This window comes from Gopherus evgoodei, chromosome 7, assembly GCF_007399415.2.
Source record: "Gopherus evgoodei ecotype Sinaloan lineage chromosome 7, rGopEvg1_v1.p, whole genome shotgun sequence".
Classification (NCBI taxonomy): domain Eukaryota; kingdom Metazoa; phylum Chordata; order Testudines; family Testudinidae; genus Gopherus; species Gopherus evgoodei.
The window spans coordinates 122,133,586-122,154,006 of NC_044328.1; the positions used below are offsets into that span (position 1 = coordinate 122,133,586).

The following is a 20,421-nucleotide window of genomic DNA, read 5'->3' on the forward strand; positions in this document are numbered from 1 at the left end:
GATTGTTCTCCATGTTCTTTCACATTTCACTGTTTAAAAAACAGAGAGAAACTTTAAAAAAAGCTCCAGTTCAGGAAAGCACTTGCGCCTGTCTTTAGCTTAAAGTGTGTGCTTAACTTCCGGTCACTTTAATGGGATTTAGGCAAATGCTGAACTCTAAAGCACACGTTCTTTCCTGAATACTGATGCGTTCCTGACTCAGAGCCTAGCTGGATGGGTATGTGCAGTTGCAGAGTGGGCCGTGTGTTGGTGCACGTTTCAGTGGTACTGTATCCACGTGGGGTGAAATTCACCCTTGTGCCAAGGGCTGGTGCAAGGCTTAAGCAACAGCCAAGTCCTACTTTGAGGGACCAAGTCATACTTAAATGTGATCTAGGCCTTGTGCCAGTCCACTATCTAGGACGACTTTTCCCCATGGCTTGTAAAGTACCGTAGAATCCTGCAGGCTGAAAGTGCTACCTAATTATGTAATTATTAAAAAAAATTCATTGGCGTCATGCTTTTCATGTAAGAAGCGCTCCGTAGAATTTAGTCCTTTTGTGTCTATGGGGCAGTTTTTCTGAAGCTCGTCTGTAGTTTAGGTCCAGTGCTCTGATTCAGTTTCCATGCTTTTCCTCCTCCAATACAAGGGGAATTTTAATATAGGGGAAGGGAGATCAATGCCTTCAGTATCTCGGGGCCAGATTCTGATACTTATTCCCGTTCAGGAGCACTTCACTCCACAAGGGGTCATTTGGATTTCAGTGGGCTGGCTCACAGCGTAAGGTGCTACTTGGTGTGAGTAAAAGTGGCAGAATCTACTAGACCAGCATCTCCAGCCGCCCTAGCAGGGTGCGGTGCCTGATGCACTTTAACGGAGCCCTGGGTCACTGTGCAAGGTGACCCTGCTGTCCCTGGAGAGTCTGGACAGTCCTTTTGCTCCAGGCTGCACTTACTGGTGAACAACCAGCCCCCATGGACCAGAAAACAACTGTGCTCTACATAACTTCTCTCCTCGAGCTCTTTCTCCCTTTGGAGTTCCGAGCCTGTGACCCCTTTCCACAGAGGAAGCTGGGCAGCCAGTCAGACATATGATCCCCATAGTAAGTGTATGATTGACTAGGGGGTCGCACTCTTTGTAACTTCGGTTGGCCAAGTGTATTGCGCACGCCAGGGGCTCCTTGCATCCCTCTATTTCCCCCGCCCCACCAGGTCCCTGTGTGCCACCCTCCCATCCTCTTCTATTTCAAGGACTCCCTGCAACCCCTCCCACCTCCCTTGTGCCAATGGCTTCCTGCCCCCCATGGACCCCGCCCCCTATGCAGTTGTTCCCCATTCTCCACACTTCCATGCCACAGGATCCGTATGCATCCCATTTGTCTCTTCCCTCCCCAAGGCACAGCAGGGGCTCTGGGTGCCCCCCCCATTCACACTCTCTGCTACATGCCAGTGTGACCATGTCACCCCCCCCACCACCTCCAAGTCACCCGTCACCTATTCCAGGGTGTCTGTGTGGCCCCTCTATTCCCTACTCCCTGTCTTCCCCCTGCCCCTTGTGGATCCTGCTTTGCCTCTCAGACACCACTTCCCCCCTCTGGTCCCTGCTTCCTCCACTTTTGACCCTATCTCTCTGGTCCCTGCTACACTGTCTCCATCCGCACTCTTGCCTCCTCCCCATCCGGGTCCCCATTTCCCCTTCACACTCTGCACTTCCCCAGCCCTGCCAGTCCCCTCTTTACAAGCTCTCTTTCTGCGCCTCTCCTGTTTCTGTTAGAGTCCAGGCCACAGCCATTCTTCTCCACAGCAGGTTAAGCTGCTGCCTCTGATATGTGTGGGCAGAAGAGTGAGTCTTCTCCCGCAGCAGGTTAAGCTGCTGCCTCTGATATGAGTGAGCAGCAGAGTGAGTCTTCTGCACCAGTCAGGCTGAGGCCCTGATTTTTCTGGTGTTCCGATTTGCAGCAATAGCAATAGCCTTTTGCCCATTGATGACTAGAATGTTCCCCGAGAGTTTGGAATTGATTGTTCCAAAGCTGCTGTGCTACAGACAAATAGAGAAATGCCCTGAGTTGAGCATTTCATCTGGCTTCGCTTGGCCAATTAACCATGTTTACTTTCACACTCTTGCTGCCCCATCTTGACCACAGGTACTTCAGCAGCAAAGGCTTGCTTCTTAATTTCATCCCTGACCTGTCTTTCAGCACCATCTGTGCTTGTGCAATGCATGTTATGTAAGGTCCTTGCAGCAAGTAATACCAAGTTGCACACCTAAAGAAAAAACTCCTCCTACATACTAGCCTGCACAATTCATTCCATGTTTACAGTGCTGTCCACCTGACTTTGTTTTCCCCATGAACCATGCAAGACAAACAATGCAAATAAAACCCCATTTAAGGTGAACTGAACTGTGCCACTGAGATGTGCTAAAGGAGTCTTTCCTTATCACTGGCGCATGCGTGAGTACTGGTACTTCAGGCTTTTATAACTAGTACTCTAGGCTCCCTTCCCCACCTCTCTCTGATGAGGTGCTGCTTTTTTTTTTTTTTCCTGGACATCAATGCAGCTCATGTCCCATTCACTTCTGAGTGATCTAATAACCTGCCATGTAGCTAAGCCTGGTCTTGCACCAAGCCTGGTCTTGCAGTCTGCCCCTTCCTTCATATTGTGCCTGGAGTTTGGAGTAGCTCAATGTCCACTGCCAGTTAGCGCATGGACAACTGAATGGTAGGCAGTGCTAAGTGCTATATGGATGAATAACAAAGGAAAGAGTCCCTGTCCCCAGAGATCTGAATCTAAATGTCAGATTGGACACAGCAAGTGAACAGGGCAGAGTGGATTGGGGCAGATGGAGGATGTAACAAAGTGAATGGAGTTTAGCAGGAAGTTCTGAAGTCTCAGCTCACCACTTGGCTAACCAAAGCCTGACAGTCGTGAGTTTTAGGCATCTCAGCTGAGGTAGGCCTGAGCCACTGATATGGACACCGGGGATCACTGCCAGGAAAGAGATCTGAGACGTTCTCTATCCCTACTTCAGCAGCTGATGGACAGCACCTACCCAGTCAGTGGCAGCTACTTCAGTCTCAGGGTTGCATTAGCTTCTGAGCGGCTATCCAACCCCTGCACTCAGCCATGAAGAAGCTTCCGTGGAGTGGCTCTCGGTGGTGCACTGGGGCTTCACGCTGTGCATGCTTTCTATGGCTCCTGCCCCCTCAATTGAGCAGGACTTAGCAGTTTCACTGCACCTGGTATTCTGTACACCTCTGCTTTGTACATTAATGAAGAAAACCTGTGCACCACGCCATGTAATTAAATAATTACAGGATCTCCAAAACAAACCAATCTGCTCTCCACCAGTTGGATCGAGTGCAATATGTGCAACTAGAGCTCTCGATAATGAAGGGACTTGCGGAGTGTCTGTCAGTGCCATTAGTAAGTTCCCCCTGTCTTCTGGATTCTGGTATCTCCTGACTTTTTTGAGTGCTTAACTTTACAACCTTAATGTTCTTTTAAAGTAGGTTTTGTTAATGGAACTTTCTGTTTTAAAACAAAACACAACTCCCAGAATCCAGACATCTTATCATGTGGAACCACATTGACCCCACCAAAAAACAGGGTTTGGACTTTTAGATTCACTGCACTGATTTCAACCCTTCAGCTAATGAAGAACTGGGGTCCATCTCCCCCTATTCCCAGGGCCGGCGCTTCCATTTAGGTGACTTAGGTGATTGCCTAGGGCGCTAGGATTTGGGGGGGGGGACATTTTGCCACCCTCGGCTGCAATTCGGCGGCAGGGAGGGGGTCCTTCCACGCTCTGGGTCTTCGGCGGCAATTCTACGGCGGGTCCTTCACTCGCTCCGGGACCCGCCGCCGAAGTGCCCCGAAGACTGGGAGCTGCAGAAGGACCCCCCCTCCCCCGCTGCAGAATTGCCGCCAACAACCGGGAGCGCGGAAGGACACCCCCCCAGGATGCCAAAAACCCTGGCACCGCTCCTGTCTGCTCCTATTCTTCTCTTCCTCCTCCCTGCCCTTCCTACATTCAAATCAACCTGCTGCCACCAGCACCACCTCCTCATGCAGAAGCAGGAGCACTGAATGCAGAGGAGGGAATGTCCCTGCTCACAGCCCCTGGCTGGTGGGTCGATAGGAGCAGGGAAATTCCTCTTAGGGCCTGCAGTTCCAGGAAGAAGCATAACCCATGGGGATGGCACGTGCCCAGTCTGGTCAGCATGTAGGAGCTGTGGGGGGATGGAGCATGCTCACTGCAGACAGAGACTTTGGAGAATGTAACATCCAAACTCTAACAAGTCTCAGCTGAGCATGTGTAAACTGAGGTGTGTGGGGTCTTTTTGTTTTAGGCCTTTGTTTAGGCCAAAAATTTGTTTTTGTTTTAGTCACGTTTGGGCAAATTTTCAGGGAAATGGCAAAAGGCACATCCCTGATGCTGGGGTGGCGCTTCTGACAAATCTCAAGTCTCTACTCTTCAGCACAGAGGTGCTAGAGTTTCTCAACAAAACCATGGGCAAAACGGTCTCAACTGTTTGATCTAAAACTTTCCCCAAAAATATCAGTGGAGACAAATGCCTGGCATGGAAAATTTCAGCCCAAATGATTTAACTTTGGCAAAGGTATAAACCACTGAAAACTGGGTCTTATAATGGGATGTGTGGAGCAATCTTACCTCTAGGTGACACTGTTAGTTCTGCCGATAAAGTTGTTCATGTAAATGTCAGTGATCAAAATAGGAACCCTAGGTATCTCTTTTCAATTACTGGGTATTCATCTCTTATCAGTGTTTGCTTCATTTGATCATTGTCCAATGTAGCCTCCCTGGAAGGGCGAGTTGTTACACTTGCTTGGCCAACTTTAGTCCTCCCTAGCTACCTTTGTTATATGATAACAGGTTGTTCCTACTCACCACACCTTCTATCGTTAGAGCCACTCCCTTGCTTGAGACTGTCGCTCCCGAATGATGTTATCAGAAGGAAAGTTGTAGAGCTGTTTACAATGTGAGGATCTGACTTCCGTTGACTAATACTTCGCCATTGGGCTGTCAGACATCCCAGAAATCATTGCACTGGTCTGCTTTGGGAACTGGGGGTGATGGGCAAGAAGGTAGAGGTTGGCCTTGCTCTGCATTCTTGTTACTGCATTCACTTACACTGTATCCATGTACAACCAGTTGTCTCCCTTGAAACACTTTATCACACCTGCTGTGGTTCTTTGTCTCATCTCTCTCTCTCTTTCACCTGCTCCCTCTTTTTAATTCCATCCTTCTCTCTCTAATTCTCTCACTTTTTCCCTCTTCTCCCTCTCCTAGTAATTGTGGGTAATTATATATGTAGTTATCTGGCGTTCTTGAGGCTACTCAAACAGAGCACTTCCTTGGATATCACTAGCCTATAGTAAGGGGTAAATACTAAAAAAACACCCCAGTTTCTCTTTTTGAGGGGAGGAGGAAGATTTGAATGTGGCGTAAGGTTCTTATTTAGATGCCAGTTTTTGAAATTTATTGGTAATTGATTTATTTGTTTTCTTCCACATGCACAGACTGTTGCTTTGACTGAGCCATTTCAGGTCTTGATTTCTTAGGCCTGGTCCGCGTTACAGAGTTAGGTTGACACGACGCAGCTAAATAGTCGACCTAACTATGGAAAAGTCTACACTTAATTTTCTCTCCCTCCAAGGTAACTGCCCAGCTCCACCGACTCACGAGCGGTGTGGAGTCAAGGTTGATGTAGTTAGGTTGACTCGGTGTCTGTGTAGACACTGTGTTGCTTATGTCGACTGGCTTTCAAGAGCCTTCCCGCAATCCCCCCCACAGACAGTATAATCGATGGAAACACTCCTGGTGAGGACACGCATCACTGACACAAGGAACAAAGCATAAACATGCACAAGTGAGGGAATTACTGTGGCGGCTGTATGCCAATGTAAGTTAGATTGACTTATTTTTGTAGTGTAGACATGACCTTGCTCTGGCTCTGAGTCTAAACCATTTCTAGGTGTCTCTGTAACTGAACTCCGGTGCATTTCTTTACTACTCTTCAGTTCAGAATAGCCTGTACTCCAAAGTTTTGCTTAGCTATTCACATTACCACCTCTTTCCTGATACAATTTTCAACAGGACTCTGACTTGTACTGTATACATGTGACAATAGGAATCTTGTGTTGATTTTTACCATGCCTGCTTTTAGTATGTTCTTAAATCCATCCCTAGTCAGCAAAGCACTTAAGCACATACTTAAGTCCTGCTGACTTTAGTGAGCATTAAGTACATGCTTAAATTCTTTGATGAATCAGGGCCCAGATTCTGCCCTGAGAAGGCAGGACTTGGCCTTTACTACTCATTGTGAATATTGATGCTCTCCTGCTCTACAGTACTTACTACTCAGCATGGACAGCTGCTAGATCCTTTTATTAGTCTAACATTATTCTGCCTGACAAAAGCCACCTGGACAAGTTGGGCCAGAGTCAGTCCTGCTGTAAACCCACGGACTTCTGGAAAGCTACACCAGCAGATGAATTTGGCTCTTTTATTGAAACAATTGGTCCCTACTGCAAATCTTAATTGAAAAATATAAATTCCATCCCCTCCGTGGAACAGCTCCATTGATTCTGGCCAGACTTATTTACATCTGAAATGTGTAAGAAACAGATGCCGTTATCTGAATAACATCCATCTACTTAACCTCTTCCTAGTGACGTTATTCCCGGTTGGGATAATGCTAGGAAAATATCCAACCTTCATGTTCGACGGGTGGTTCTCAGAGCGTGCTGCAGACCTAGCTCCCAGCCCCTTGGCCTACTTGCCTAAACGTGTTCTTAAATGGTCTGGCCATTGCAGGACATGCAAATGAATCTTTATCAGCGTGTCGTTCCCCTTTGGTTTGGAAAATTGCTATGATTGCTGGAGCAGTGCTGAACTGTGATCGCAGAACCTGGAATCACACGCAGCTCAGCCGGTTTGGAATTTGTTACAAACTCAGAATACTGCCTGGCTTTGTTGGAAAGGCTTCTCAGCCTTTTGAGTGAACACATGTTGACGTATAAATTGGAGTCCATCCACACGCGTGGGCTCGTGGTTAGGGCGCTGGAATGAGTGGTAGGAGACTTAGCTTTAAGCCCTGGCTCTGACTTGATGTGTAACCTTGGGTAAGTCACTTCTTCTCTCTGTGCCCCTGTCTATTTAGATTTTAGGCTCTTCAGGGCATGTGCTTTCTCCCCTCTGCCCCCCATTTGTACAGCAGCTAGCACAGTGGTATTTCTAGGTGCTACTTTCTGACAAATAATAAACAAAAATCAAAAACAATCCACTGTGTCCTAAAGATAAGGCCAGAGTACAGCTGGCCCTAGGGAGAGATGGGGCTCCTGGAGCCTCCTCGTGTACCAGTGCACTCATGCAAGAGTCTGAAAGGACTAGGGAACACAAGGCCACGAGACGTGCTTGCAGCATCTCGGGGTAGCGATGTCATCGCCTTGTTTTAAAGGTTTAGTAAGATCTGCAGCTCCCCTGAAAACACAGGGTCTGATTCTTCACTGCCCTGCACCTTGCATGGCCATTAAGGCCTGTGTAATTCTGAGTGCTTGGGCCAGATCCTCAGCTGATATAAATTGGTACCATTCCACGGAAGGTAGTGGAGCAAAGCTTGATTTACGTGACCTTAGAATCTGACTTCCTGTTGCACAGGAGTAAATGTCTGCACAAGGTGCAAGGCTGTAGAAAAGCTATTATGCCTTCTATGATTGTAATGCTCCCCAGCCCTGTAGTATGTCATGTCCATTCACTTCCCCCCAGCTATTATGAGCTCTAATTTGGCTTCCATTTAATAGACTGGGATTTTTATAACTATCCAGGATGCATTTTTTTCATGGCGCTGTGGTGTGCAGAATTATCAAACTTACTATTAGGATTTGAGTGTTGAATGTGCAGTATGTTTCTATTCCACGAGCAATGTGCCCTGCTGGAAAGGAATGAGGAAGATGGTGCTTGTAAAGTTAGTTGCAGTGTTCTGTCCAAAATAGATCAATATGGGGAGCAACACAATTAATAACATGCTCCGAATTATAACTCACAAGCAAAGCAATATATGGAGGCAGGGACATGAATCAACAAAATCTTAGGATGGAGGCTGAAACTACACTTGAAGCAATCCCTGTTGCATGATTGAATGGATTTGAATGCCAGCCTCTTAATATCCTGGCTAAGGTGCTTTGTTCTCTCAGTTGTCATGTTATAGTTTGTTAATAGTAATTATCAGAAAACGTCATAACGTGCATAGTAGAGTCCCCAGCACCTCTTAAAATATTTATTTACAGCCATGTAAATACATATTTAAGATCAGTGTAATAATAATCATAATTATTAATAATGTGTTTCACTTAGCTTTTAATCTTCAAAGAGTTGTGCAAACAATAAGCATCACACCATCCAAGGTAGCCAAGTATTAGCCCCATTTTATAGAGGGATAAATTGAGGCATAGAAGGTAAGTAACTTGCCCATGGTGATTCACAGTGGTAGAACTGGGAATAAAACCCAGATATCCTGGGTTCTAGTCCTGTGCTCCATCCGCTGGGCACACTTATGCATGCTTTTAAGTATACCTTAATGGTATGGTTACCACTAAGTGGGTTCTGCCATGATTAACAGACGTGTATTGTAACACTGTGTTTAACGTCCCTTAGAGACCCACCGACGCTCATCTACCAGTAGGTATGCCTACTTCTTTCTAAACAGCAAATTTATTCAACAGACTGTGCAGATTCTTCTGACAGTCACAACTGATCATAACCAGACACATTTTCTCTAGCGGAGTTAGAGTAGACACCTATGAGCCAGACATCCTGCCAGAGCAGCTGGTCTCATTTGTATAAGGGATCTTAATGTAGACCTTCTGTAACAGGAGGATTTAATTCACCTGGGGGGCTGTTTGGGCTCTGCATGCCATTATAAAAGCCTCACTATGGGCGCTTGCTGGAGAAGCATTCCCCAGAGGCTTTTCCCTTATCAGAAACAGATGGTAAAGCAAGTTTTTCCTTGGGACTAGCTAGAAAGGGGTTAGGACCTTTGGTGTAAGATTTGAGTTAGGCTTTTGCTGGGTGCTTAGCCCAAGATGTGGTCCATCATCTCTATATCAGAGCCATTTTGCACTACTCACCTGGTGCAAAGTTACCACAGAGGCAACATCACAGGCTAAAGGTGGTTTCCCCATCCAGTGCAGGGTATGCCTCCTGTGGGCACACCTACCGCCAAGGCTCCTAGGCCCCTGCCCTGGGGCTGCTGCAAAGGGCCAGGGCTGGGGAAAGAGGTTGTGACTATCTGCAGTCCATGATTCCCTGCCGTAACTGCCCTTTTGAGGCTTTGGTAACTCTAAATTGCATTAGTGGACGAGTCTGATGTAGAGTCAGGGGAGCACAAAGATCTTGAAACTACTTCTCCATCCTCATCCTGAGCTGGGCTGAGCACCCATTGGTGAGTAGCAGCTCAGGACCTGAGGCTTTGCTTTTTACTTTGGAATCCACATTAAATGTGCCTGAAGGGATAGCTCAGTGGTTTGAGCCTTGGCCTGCTAAACTCAGGGCTTGTCTACATCACAAAGTTGCAGCGCTGGTGAGGGGGTTACAGCGCTGCAACTTAGGAGGTGTACACATCTGCAGGGCATCACCAGCGCTGCAACTCCCTGTTTGCAGCGCTGGCCGTACTCCCGTTTTGTCTCGGGTGTAGAGGATCCAGCGCTGGTGATCCAGCGCTGGTAATCAAGTGTAGACACTTACCAGCGCTTTTCTTGACCTCCGTGGAATAAGCAGGTATCCCAGCATACCTGAGGAAGCCTCTCTGGTAATCAAGCAGGTCTCCTTCCCCGCAGTTTGCTCCGGTGTTCTCCGAATCCCCCCCCCCAAGCGGGTCTCCTTCCCCGCGGTTTGCAGGGGGGTTCGGGGAACGCGAGAGCAAACCGCGGGGAAGCAGGTCTCCTTCCCCGGTTTGCTCTCGCGTTCCCCGAACCCCCGTGCAAGCAGGTCTCCTTCCCTGCGGTTTGCAGGGGGGTTCGGGGAACGCGAGAGCAAACCGCGGGGAAGCAGGTCTCCTTCCCCGGTTTGCTCTCGTGTTCCCCGAACCCCCGTGCAAGCAGGTCTCCTTCCCCGGTTTGCTCTCGCGTTCCCTGAACCCCCCTGCAAACCGCGGGGAAGGAGACCTGCTTGCTCGGGGGTTCGGGGAACGCGAGAGCAAACCGGGGAAGGAGACCTGCTTTCCCGCGGTTTGCTCTCGCGTTCCCCGAACCCCCGTGCAAGCAGGTCTCCTTCCCCGCGGTTTGCTCTCGCGTTCCCCGAACCCCCGAGCAAGCAGGTCTCCTTCCCCGCGGTTTGCAGGGGGGTTCGGGGAACGCGAGAGCAAACCGCGGGGAAGGAGACCTGCTTGCTCGGGGGTTCGGGGAACGCGAGAGCAAACCGTGGGGAAGCAGGTCTCCTTCCCCGGTTTGCTCTCGCGTTCCCCGAACCCCCCTTGAAGCCGCCCAACAGCGCTGCAGTGTGGCCACATCTAACACCACTTGCAGCGCTGGTTGCTGTAAGTGTGGCCACTCTGCAGCGCTGGCCCTATACAGCTGTACTAATACAGCTGTAACAACCAGCGCTGCAAAATTGTAGATGTAGACATACCCTCAGGCTTGTGAGTTCAGTCTTTGAGGGGGCCACTTAGGGATCTGGGGCAAAATCAGTACTTGGTCCTGCTAGTGAAGGCAGGGGGTTGGACTCAATGACCTTGCGGGGTCCCTTCCAGTTCTATGAGATAGGTATATCTCCATATATATATATATATGGAGATATACCTAAGTGAATGTACGGTGCAATTCTTTGTCTTGTTTTTCTCTGTTATTTCTGACACGTTTGGCATGAATAAAACACATCTTTACAGAATGCTTCTAGTCTGGGGCCAGCCTAGGGATAGTAGCATAGTAGCAACACCTGTTGGAAGGGGGAAATTCCTTGTAGTCTAATGTTCTTGACAGACATGCTGGGAGTGGGGGAGGGAGAGAGAGGAATGGCTTGTAATGGTAGCAGCACCGGCAGCAAATGCCCTTTCTGTGAAAACTGTGAATTGTTTGCCAGCTCACTTTGAATTCAGCCTCTGTGGGCCTCAGCTACTGTAAAGCAATGTGGCTCAGGCTTTCTCTCTGTGAGACGTGGTGGCCGACTGGTTAAAGCACTGGATTACAATCCCAGAGGTTGTAGATTTAGGTCTTGCTCGATCTCGTACTCCAGTTCATGGAGCTGCAAAATTGGGTATCTGATCTATAGGGTGAGCGAAGTCAAAGGCAGCTAGACATGATGCTAGTCACATCACTTCCTTGTGTATCGTTGGCTATGGAAACTAATGTGTTGGAAACTGCATTAACCTGGTGAGCCATGTGAGGCAGACTTTGACTCTTGATAGCGCTCTCTAATTCTCAGGGGCATCCCATTAGTGCATCTAACCTCGTCCATGCAGAACTCCTGACATTCCCAGTAGGCTCAGAGTGTGCTGAGGCTTGAGTTACGAGACGCAGGTGTCACATGTTCCATATTCTCCCCTGTAAAAAGGAAAATATTTATTGTTCGAAAATTCATTGACCCCACTCTGTCCTTCATATGAGTGGCAAGGGGATAATTTCCCTAACCCAGGAGCCCATTGTAAGCGGGCGGGTGCTGCGCCATGCCTAACTGCTGGTGTGGAATGTGATAGAAATCCCTGTTCCTGCAAACATTTATGCATCTGCCTGACAAAGGTGAGAATGGGGCCATTCACATGTGCCAAGGTGCAGTGTTTGCAAGATAAGGGTCTTGGCTTGTAAACTCTTTGAGGAGGGGCTCAGTCTTGCTGTAGCCAGGAGGATCTACAAGAGTTTATGCATTCACCAAAGCAGTGTTTTGGCATTGGCCACCTACTGTACATCTCTAATGTTACTGGGTGTGTGGTGTTGTCAGGGCACAGTGCTGGGTAACAGGCGGGCAAGTGGCTCTTTCCCTTGAGTTGGGTGAAGAAGGAACATCTAGGAGGCAAAGAGTCTGAGAAATTGTTTTGAACGTCATAGTAAAATAATTACTTTGTGTCTTTTCTTCTGATGGGCCTGATCCGGCAAAGGAAGTATAGTCTGAATGGTGTTATGCTGTATAGGTGTCCATGGTACTTTACAAACAAATAACCATCTAGGTCCTTGCCCTGAGGAGTTGCCATGTTTTAAGACGTACATATCTTTGGCTCAATCCCGCGTCCCGTGTGCACTCAGATGTCTCCTAACGTTTAAGGTGTGCAGGATCGGGAGCCCTTTGCTCTGACAGGGTTAGTTGCAATCAGTTAAGATTTATGCAGAAAATATGCAATGACAAGGTAAACTGAGTGGTGACTGGAAGCTTCACTGGGGTGGGGGGAGAGAGACAAAGACACACACCAAACAGTGAAATATCATATCTGGGACCTGATTGCAGCCAAGTGGTCTGGTGAAACTTATAGGGCCTGGATGTTCTAAATTGCAGAGACAAAGACGTGATTCATTATACCACCGACACATTCAAATAGCAGCTACCTCTCTTCTCTCTCTGAATCCTGTTTTCAGAATTAACTTTCTTGAACTAATCTTAAAAAAATCAACCCCACAAATGGCAGAGTTACTAAAACTTTACTTGGTAATTCTTCCCTCCCCCCTTCCCTGATTGCAGTGGTATGGTCTGCAATTGAGTGAGACCTAGAGGTACAGAGTAATGTGACAGCCTCCCAGATTCAGTAGGCTTGGGCTGTGTCCCTTTGCTGCTGAGTCAGGATATGCCCGTTAATGTTTTCCTCTTTATGTAAACAGGGGCAGATTGAGGTAGAAAGTGAGACAATCTTCCGATTAGCAGCCCTGATTTTACAGGTAAGATTATCCTTTTTTATGTGTGTGCAGTTGCTTTTTAACATAACCCACAACTTTGAAGCTTAGGCATGTTTGCAGCAATTTGTGGTTCATTTGTGCTACATTTTACACTATTTTACACTACAAACATATTGGGGAGCTGCTATTTTATAACAGCCAGTCAGGGAATTTACTATTCAAACAATTCAGGTTGGAGAGTGGGAAATCAAGTGTAACCTTTTTCTGTAAGAAAGATCATTGAGCAGAGGGATTCAATCAGGTCTGTAGATATTACAGCAGGTTTCTAACCTGTTTGTCACTTCCTCCTGTGCCACAAATAATTGACGTGCTTGTTTTTATGGCAGGAGATGTTGGAGGGGAAAGGGAAATAGAGTACTGTAGCTAAAAGTTACTACACTATTCATATGAATTTTCCTTCAAGAGGACTAAAAAAAAACCCCAAAAAATCTAATTGCTTTTCTCTCTGTTTTGGTAAAAATAAATATTTTCCTCACCATTAATTTCATGTCAAATCATTAACCTTGTTCTTGTTATTTTTTGTCATGAGATTTACAATCTGTTTATGGTACAATCTGTGATTGAACACAACCTCTTTCTTTAAAAATGGCTTAACTAAGTTTTCATTGACAAATGCAAGGTGGGGTTGTGTTGTCTTGGGCTGTGTGAATGATTGTTTTAGTCTTGAATGAACACTGACCTATCACAACCGCTGACCTTCTTGTAATGTTCGCCTTTCGCTGGATGTAGCTGATTAAAGTAGAGAGGCTGGGTCTTTCTGTTTATATCTCTCAATAGTAAGTGACATGGGGTTTGAATGTGAAATTCAGCAGTGTTTTGGGAGCAGCGTGAGCACTGGTGCAGGTGGATAATCTACAGCCGGGAAACGCTAGGGGCCAAATTCTGCTCTCTTCCATATATGCCTGCAACTCCGGTGACTTCCTTGGGGTAGCATGACTAGAACTGAAGTCAGGATTTAGCCAAAAAGCTAAAATTAACAGTGCTGAGAATAGCAAAGTTAATACTCAAGACTTTTGAAGAGATCATGTTTTAATTTTGTCCCTATTTTTTCAATTGTAGGAAGCTAAAGGTGACTATTCCAGGTAATAACATTTCTCTTTATAAAATGTATGTGCTTAATGGCTATCTTTCTTCGCTTTGCTTTGTGTTTTAAGCAATCATTTTAGTACCATCAGCAGGAAAGAAAAAAATCCAGCCTTGAGCAGTAACCGAAGAAGTAAAATCACTGCCATGCCAGAGTTCATATGGTGAAGCGATTGTTTTGTGAATGGCTTCTGGATTCAAACATTCTGTTCCAAACCATCCTAGTCGCACCATCTAATCTGTGGTTCCTGGAAGGTGGGACTAAATAAGTGCTATCACCGTTTCACATTAGAGACCAGTACTGTCCTGTGTCTTGGATCCATGTCTGTGAAACTCCTAAGGACCCTGTCTGTGCCTAGTGCTCATGTGTGCACAGAAAGATGGAGCTTGTCAGCTGCCTGCTTTGGAGATCAATGCGGTTCTTTCTTTTGCAGCTGCCTTGCGGGGGCCTCACCCTTCATGCACTTGACCTGACAGTTGTATTGTAGCTGGTGTGAGGCTCGGAGTGGCTTGGGTTTAGCTACCTAATGCTGCATAATCAGACAGCAGTTACTCTTGAAATCACTTTCTACCTGTTAAACGCTGTTCCTTGGGTGCAGTTACCAGCCTATGGGAAAAAACTAAAAGCTCTAGGAGCTGAGGGAAGAGACCTTCAATTAGAAACAGCTCACTGAACAAACAGAAATTCAAAAGGTCAGCTTTAGTCATGTTAATGTTTTACTACTGGCTGAATTTCCACATCGGAAGGATGGCTTGTTTACACTTCTGCTATAAGAGCTTTCAAGTGACATGCTTTGTAAATGCAGGATACTGAGCAACCTGCTTGCCTGCAGTAACTAACAGCTTGCTTCAGATTGCAAAAGCCAGCAATGGTTTGCTTCAGCCTTTTGTAATAAAGGGATAGTTGTCAAGTAAGTTCGGGTTCTTCTAACCAAGAGCCCAGTCTTCCTTCCATCAAAGTCAGTCACAAAACTCCCATTGACTTTAATGGTTCAAGATCAGGCCCTTGAGAGGAAAAGATGATCTTGTGGCTGAAACGATGGACTGGGGCCTAAGAGTTCTGTCCCCAATTCTGACCCTCAGCAAGTTACTTAAACTCACTGTGCCTCCATTTTCCTATCTGAAAAATGGGGATTATATATTTCCCTACCTCACAGGGATGCTGTGAAGCTTAACTCACTCATGTTTAAAAAATGTGTTGAGATCATCACAGGGAAGGTGCTACTGAAATGCAAAATGAATTACTTCAGACCTTCCTTTTTACAGTGCTACTCCCACCCTGGAAGTGTTTTTTGTGCAAAGGCGCAGCTGCTATAATTGTTTCATAATGGGTCATAAAATATGAATTAAAACCAAATGTGTGTGCAAGACTACTCTAGATGAACACTATAGCCAAAAGAAGGAATTTGATTCTGCATCTCAAGAGTGATTATTTGGGTCATCGGGGTTAAAGGAACTAGCTCAGTAACCGGCATATCTTACAAAAATATTATGAAATAGGTCTTCTGAGCCAAACCCTCCTTTGATAGGAAGAAGACATTCCAGACATAGTGTCATTATTTATGCAAGTGTAGTATTTAAGCAATCTTCCCTATTATCAGTGTCTGGTTTCTGAAGTATTAGTTGTTCATCATCATTTTGGAAATGGATTTTGAATCAGTTTGGACAGTGGCTGTCATGAGATTTTGTTTGCTTGATATTGCGACAATTAACTTTTTAATGTGGGCTTTTATTTTTAATGAACCTCCGGTAAATAGAGGAATCACCTAGGGATTTGCTTGCAAAGAGCTGAAAATGGGCTACACGTGAGTGCCTGGTTGATTTTCACACATCTGGTGGTAAAAGGAATTTTTTGGACCTGCAAATTGAAGCTGTGGAGGGAAAAGGAGTTACTAGGTTTGAAGGATTTTAAGGTATCGTTCATATCCTGATGTTGATCTGTACATTGAACTCCCATTGAAGTCAGTGGGAGTCTTGCATGCGGGCTGACGGTTGGTTATGGCCCAAGGGAAGGGAAGAATCATGTTCCAAGAAATTGCAGCCAGTGCTAAGCAGGAGAGCACTTTTTCTGAAAGCTGTTATTTTCAGAGAAAAGAACGTTTGCTTACTTGAAAATCCTATTGTAAGGAAAAGCCCCAAACTTCGCAGTATGTTAGCAAAATGGCCATTGGCATGTGGAAGATAAAGAGCCTCTGATTTTTGTCTTCCTTAGGTTAATTCAACAGAATCTTGGCCTGAGGAATTAGGGCTAGGACGGGCCTTTATTTTGCTCAGAAAGATTATTTTCCAGAGGAGGTAAAATTTTTAAAAATGTGTAAGTGACCAATTCCCATTTTAAAAAGTCCCATTGACTTTAAGATTTTCTAAAAAACGAAGTGCCTACGCCACTTTTGAAAATGAGATGTAGCCACTTAGGCATTTTTGAAAATTGAACTTCAGGCCAGCTTCTAAAGGTGCGAATGAGGGCCTAACTGGATTTTCAAATGTGCCTATCTGCATTTTTAGGCACATAAATACCCTAAAAAAGCTGTTCCATAGGTGTTTTTGAATAGCTACCCCATATTAATATCTCATATAAGAACATAAGAACGGCCATACTGGGTCAGACCAAAGGTCCATCTGGTCCAATATCCTGTCTACTGACAGTGGCCAATGCCAGGTGCCCCAGAGGGAATGAACAGAACAGGTAATCATCAAGTGATCCATCCCATGTCGCCCATTCCCAGCTTCTGGCAAACAGAGGTTAGGGACACCATCCCTGCCCATCCTGGCTAATACCTATTGATGGACCTATCCTCCATGAATGTATCTAGTTATTTTTGAACCCTGTTATAGTCTTGGCCTTCACAACATCCTCTGGCAAGGAGTTCCACAGGTTGACTGTGAGTTGTGTGAAAAAATACTTCCTTTTGTTTGTTTTAAATCTGCTGCCTGTTGATTTCATTCGGTGACCCCTAGTCCTTGTGTTATGAGAAGGAGTAAATAACACTTCCTTATTTGCTTTCTCCGCGCCAGTCATAATTTTATAGACCTCTATCATATCATCCCTTAGTCATCTCTTTTCCAAGTCCCAGTCTTAAGAATCTTTCCTCATATGGCAGCTGTTCCATACCCCAATCACTTTTGTGGCCCTTTTCTGAACTTTTGCAAATTCCAATATATCTTTTTTAAGATGGAGCAACCACATCTGCATGCAGTATTCGAGATGTGGGCATACCATGGAAGCAATATGATATTTTCTGTCTTATTATCTATCCCTTTCTAAATGATTCCCAACATTCTGTTACCTTGTTTGACTATCGCTGCACATTGAGTGGATGTTTTCAGAGAATAGTTGGGATTATGTTTTCCAATGTGCATTACTTTCCATTTATCAACATTGAATTTCATCTGCCAAGTTGTTGCCCTGTCACCCAGTTTTGTGAAATTCTTTTGTAGTTCTTTGCAGTCTGCCTGGGATTTAACTATCTTGAGTAGTTTTGTATCATCTGCAAATTTTGCCACCTCACTGTTGACCACCTTTTCAAGATCATTTATGAATATATTGAATAGGACTGGTCCCAGTACAGATCCCTGGGGGATACCACTATTTACCTCTCTCCATTCTGAAAACTGACCGTTTATTTCTACCCTTTGTTTCCTATCTTTTAACCAGTTACCAATCCATAAGAGGACCTTCCCTCTTATCCCATGACTGCTTACTTTAAGAGCCTTTGGTGAGGGACCTTGCCAAAGGCTTTCTGAAAATCTCATTGGGAATCCGTCTTTCGGAAGTAGATGAGGTCTACCCCACTTTTAAGTCACTTTTGAAAATTTCACCCATGGTATATTTATTGTATGGAGGATGTCACAGCTGGTCGTGTGTTTTGGACACCATTAGCCTCTAACGTGTAGTCTAAAGTTACTGCTGGCTACAAGAGCAATTAGCTACACAGTGCTAATGATGCAGCTCTCCATTTTGTTATCAGTCATGAGCAGTCCAGTTCCTTTTCCTGTTTACTAAATTTGTGATCCCGGACAGGATAACTATACTGTATGTTTATCAGGAGATATGTAAGAATGTGTCATAGCAATGCGCACTGAACGGCCAATCTATGTATTTAATGTGACATTGTTACGCTTGATATGGCCAGACACTTGACCTTTGATATAGTTTTACTGTTGTGCCGTTGAGTTACAGCTGAGTTTTTTAGGTTGTTGCAGATCTTTGGCCCTTTTTTTTTTCTAGTAATGATAATATGGTCAGTTTTGTTCAAGGAAAAGAGAGATTGTTTTGCTTGTATTCACTTTTTAGCCCTGTGCATTGTGATTAATTGCATGCTTGAACTTAAATTGAAATTCCTATAAGCCATCAAATCTCCACTCAACCTCTTCCTCCCCCCCCCCAAAATCACACCAATAACACATTAATTCTTTAATGCACTACCATGTTTTTGATGAAACAGAAAAAGCTACAATCCTCAGCTGAGAATGACTTGAACCTATACATTCCAGTAAGATCTTTATGTATGTAGTATATGTTAGATTCACGTTGCAGCTTCTGGCATGGTTAATGGTTAGAAAAATATTTGTGCTGTATTCATTTTTGGGACTCCACTTTTAACTTGATTTTTATAAAGTTAATGTTGTCTCGAGGGGTAACGGAATTAATAGATTGGGTCTTCTGGTAATTATTCATAGTGTAAATATGCAATTTATAGCATGATGCTGCTCTGGAAAATTAGCAAACTATCTTTCCCCAGTTAACTCCTATAGAATATAAGTATATTCACCAATCAGATATTGTACGAAACTATGTTTTATTAATGCTGCATTAAAGTCTTTGCAATATATAGAGAGACCTGATTATCCACCTCCTTATATACATACTGTAGTGAGGTACAATCCGACTTTTTGTTTTCTTTAGTCTTTATAGCATAATCCTTTTTTTTTTTTAAGAGAATATATTTTCTATCAGTGCTAGTTGTGAGTTCCATTCTCTTCAGGTTTGTATCGCTTCTGGGGCATGACTGAAACAGACAGGGCACAATTGAAATGAAGATTGACAGTCCTAAATCTTGTGCTTCTAGCAGCAAGAAACAGTTGATTAAAATCAGATTAAGCACTGTGTGCAGTGTCAGCAAAGTTATCTTTTTAAAAATGTACTTTCTGGCAGATAATCTCAGATCATATTTTCCACAGTAATTTCAGATCTCAAACTCAGGCCAAACCCAGGCTGCCTGAAAGTTAATTAAATTGCTGGAGGAGGGCTTCCATTCTCTTTAAATAGCTGACACATTGGATTTCCATTCTAGCCTGTGGGCTGCAAAGATAACTACCAACTGGCATAACATAACATAGACAATGTAATGAATTCCTGATAGCTGACATATATGAGAGACTGGGGTTTATCTTTACATGGGTGATCAACACAGTTTGTGAAAGGAACTAGTTTGTTTAAAAGAGACCCTTGCAGACTGCAATTGTAGCATAATTGTAAATTTGGGAGAACCCGAACCAAATTTCACAAATGAATAAATTAAATACTTTGTTTTTAGCTATAATGAGCTAATGTTAACAACGTGCTCCAAATTAAGAGTGAAAAAACAACGAGACCTTTGGTAAACTTTTACTTGAAAAGCTTATTGTTTTATGGATAGACTGGAAGATTGTTTACAGGAAAGGAATGTTTTATCAAAAAGTTGGAACAAGTAGCTACTTTACAGATGTTCGGAGTTGTTTGTCTGGTAGAATAGCACCTGTTTGCCATATTTCTCATCCTATGGCTGACATCACTTTAAAAACAGTGCATCCTGAAGGATTGGTCATGGCATACAAAGCCTTTCCTGTCTAGCTTCCTAGCTGAAGTCCAACCCAGGTTGTAATGGCAAAAGTCGTAACTGTCGGCTGTGAAATGTTAGTTCTCCAGGTCCCAGCAGTCACGTGTCCTCATCACATAGTCCCAGTAATGAGCAGACATGTTTGTCAGTCTCTGCAAAGACGCCAGGGATTGGATGAGCCTGGAGAGTGAACTTCTCTCTAAGCCCTACAGAAGTCCCCACCGGAATGCGGTTGGGGCATGTTGGTGGATGATGTGGCAGAGCAGATGGCCTAGTAGAGGGCTTCAGTCTCCAGACATGCCAGTCTAGCACGTTTCACAGACACCAATGAAAAATACTAATTAAAAATACAGGTTAATAAATACGCATCTAAATAAGGATCACTTGATGATTACCTGTTCTGTTCATTCCCACCGTCGGAAGACGGGATACTGGGCTAGGGACCTTTGGTCAGACCCAGTATGGCTGTTCTTATGTCTATGCAATAATATTAAAATAAAATATTCCATTGTAAATGCACTGTAGGTAGCATACAGGTAGCTCATAAATCAATGCTGAAACTCTGGCATTGCTCATGACTGTATTTCTGCTTGTTTGCCAGGTGAATCATTGTGTATTTTGCCTGTCAACAGTAAATCTT

The 20,421-nt window shown here is 44.8% G+C and overlaps 1 protein-coding gene across 2 annotated transcripts in view; it reads left to right on the forward strand.

Moving 5' to 3' along the window:
• The window catches only part of FRMD4B (FERM domain containing 4B), a 127,096-nt gene that overhangs the window by 57,179 nt on the left and 49,496 nt on the right, over positions 1-20,421 (forward strand). For both annotated transcript variants that reach the window (XM_030568715.1, XM_030568716.1), the window contains 2 exons: positions 12,805-12,861; positions 13,939-13,961. In XM_030568715.1, coding sequence (XP_030424575.1) covers positions 12,805-12,861; positions 13,939-13,961 — 80 coding nt within the window. The remainder of the gene's footprint in view (positions 1-12,804; positions 12,862-13,938; positions 13,962-20,421) is intronic.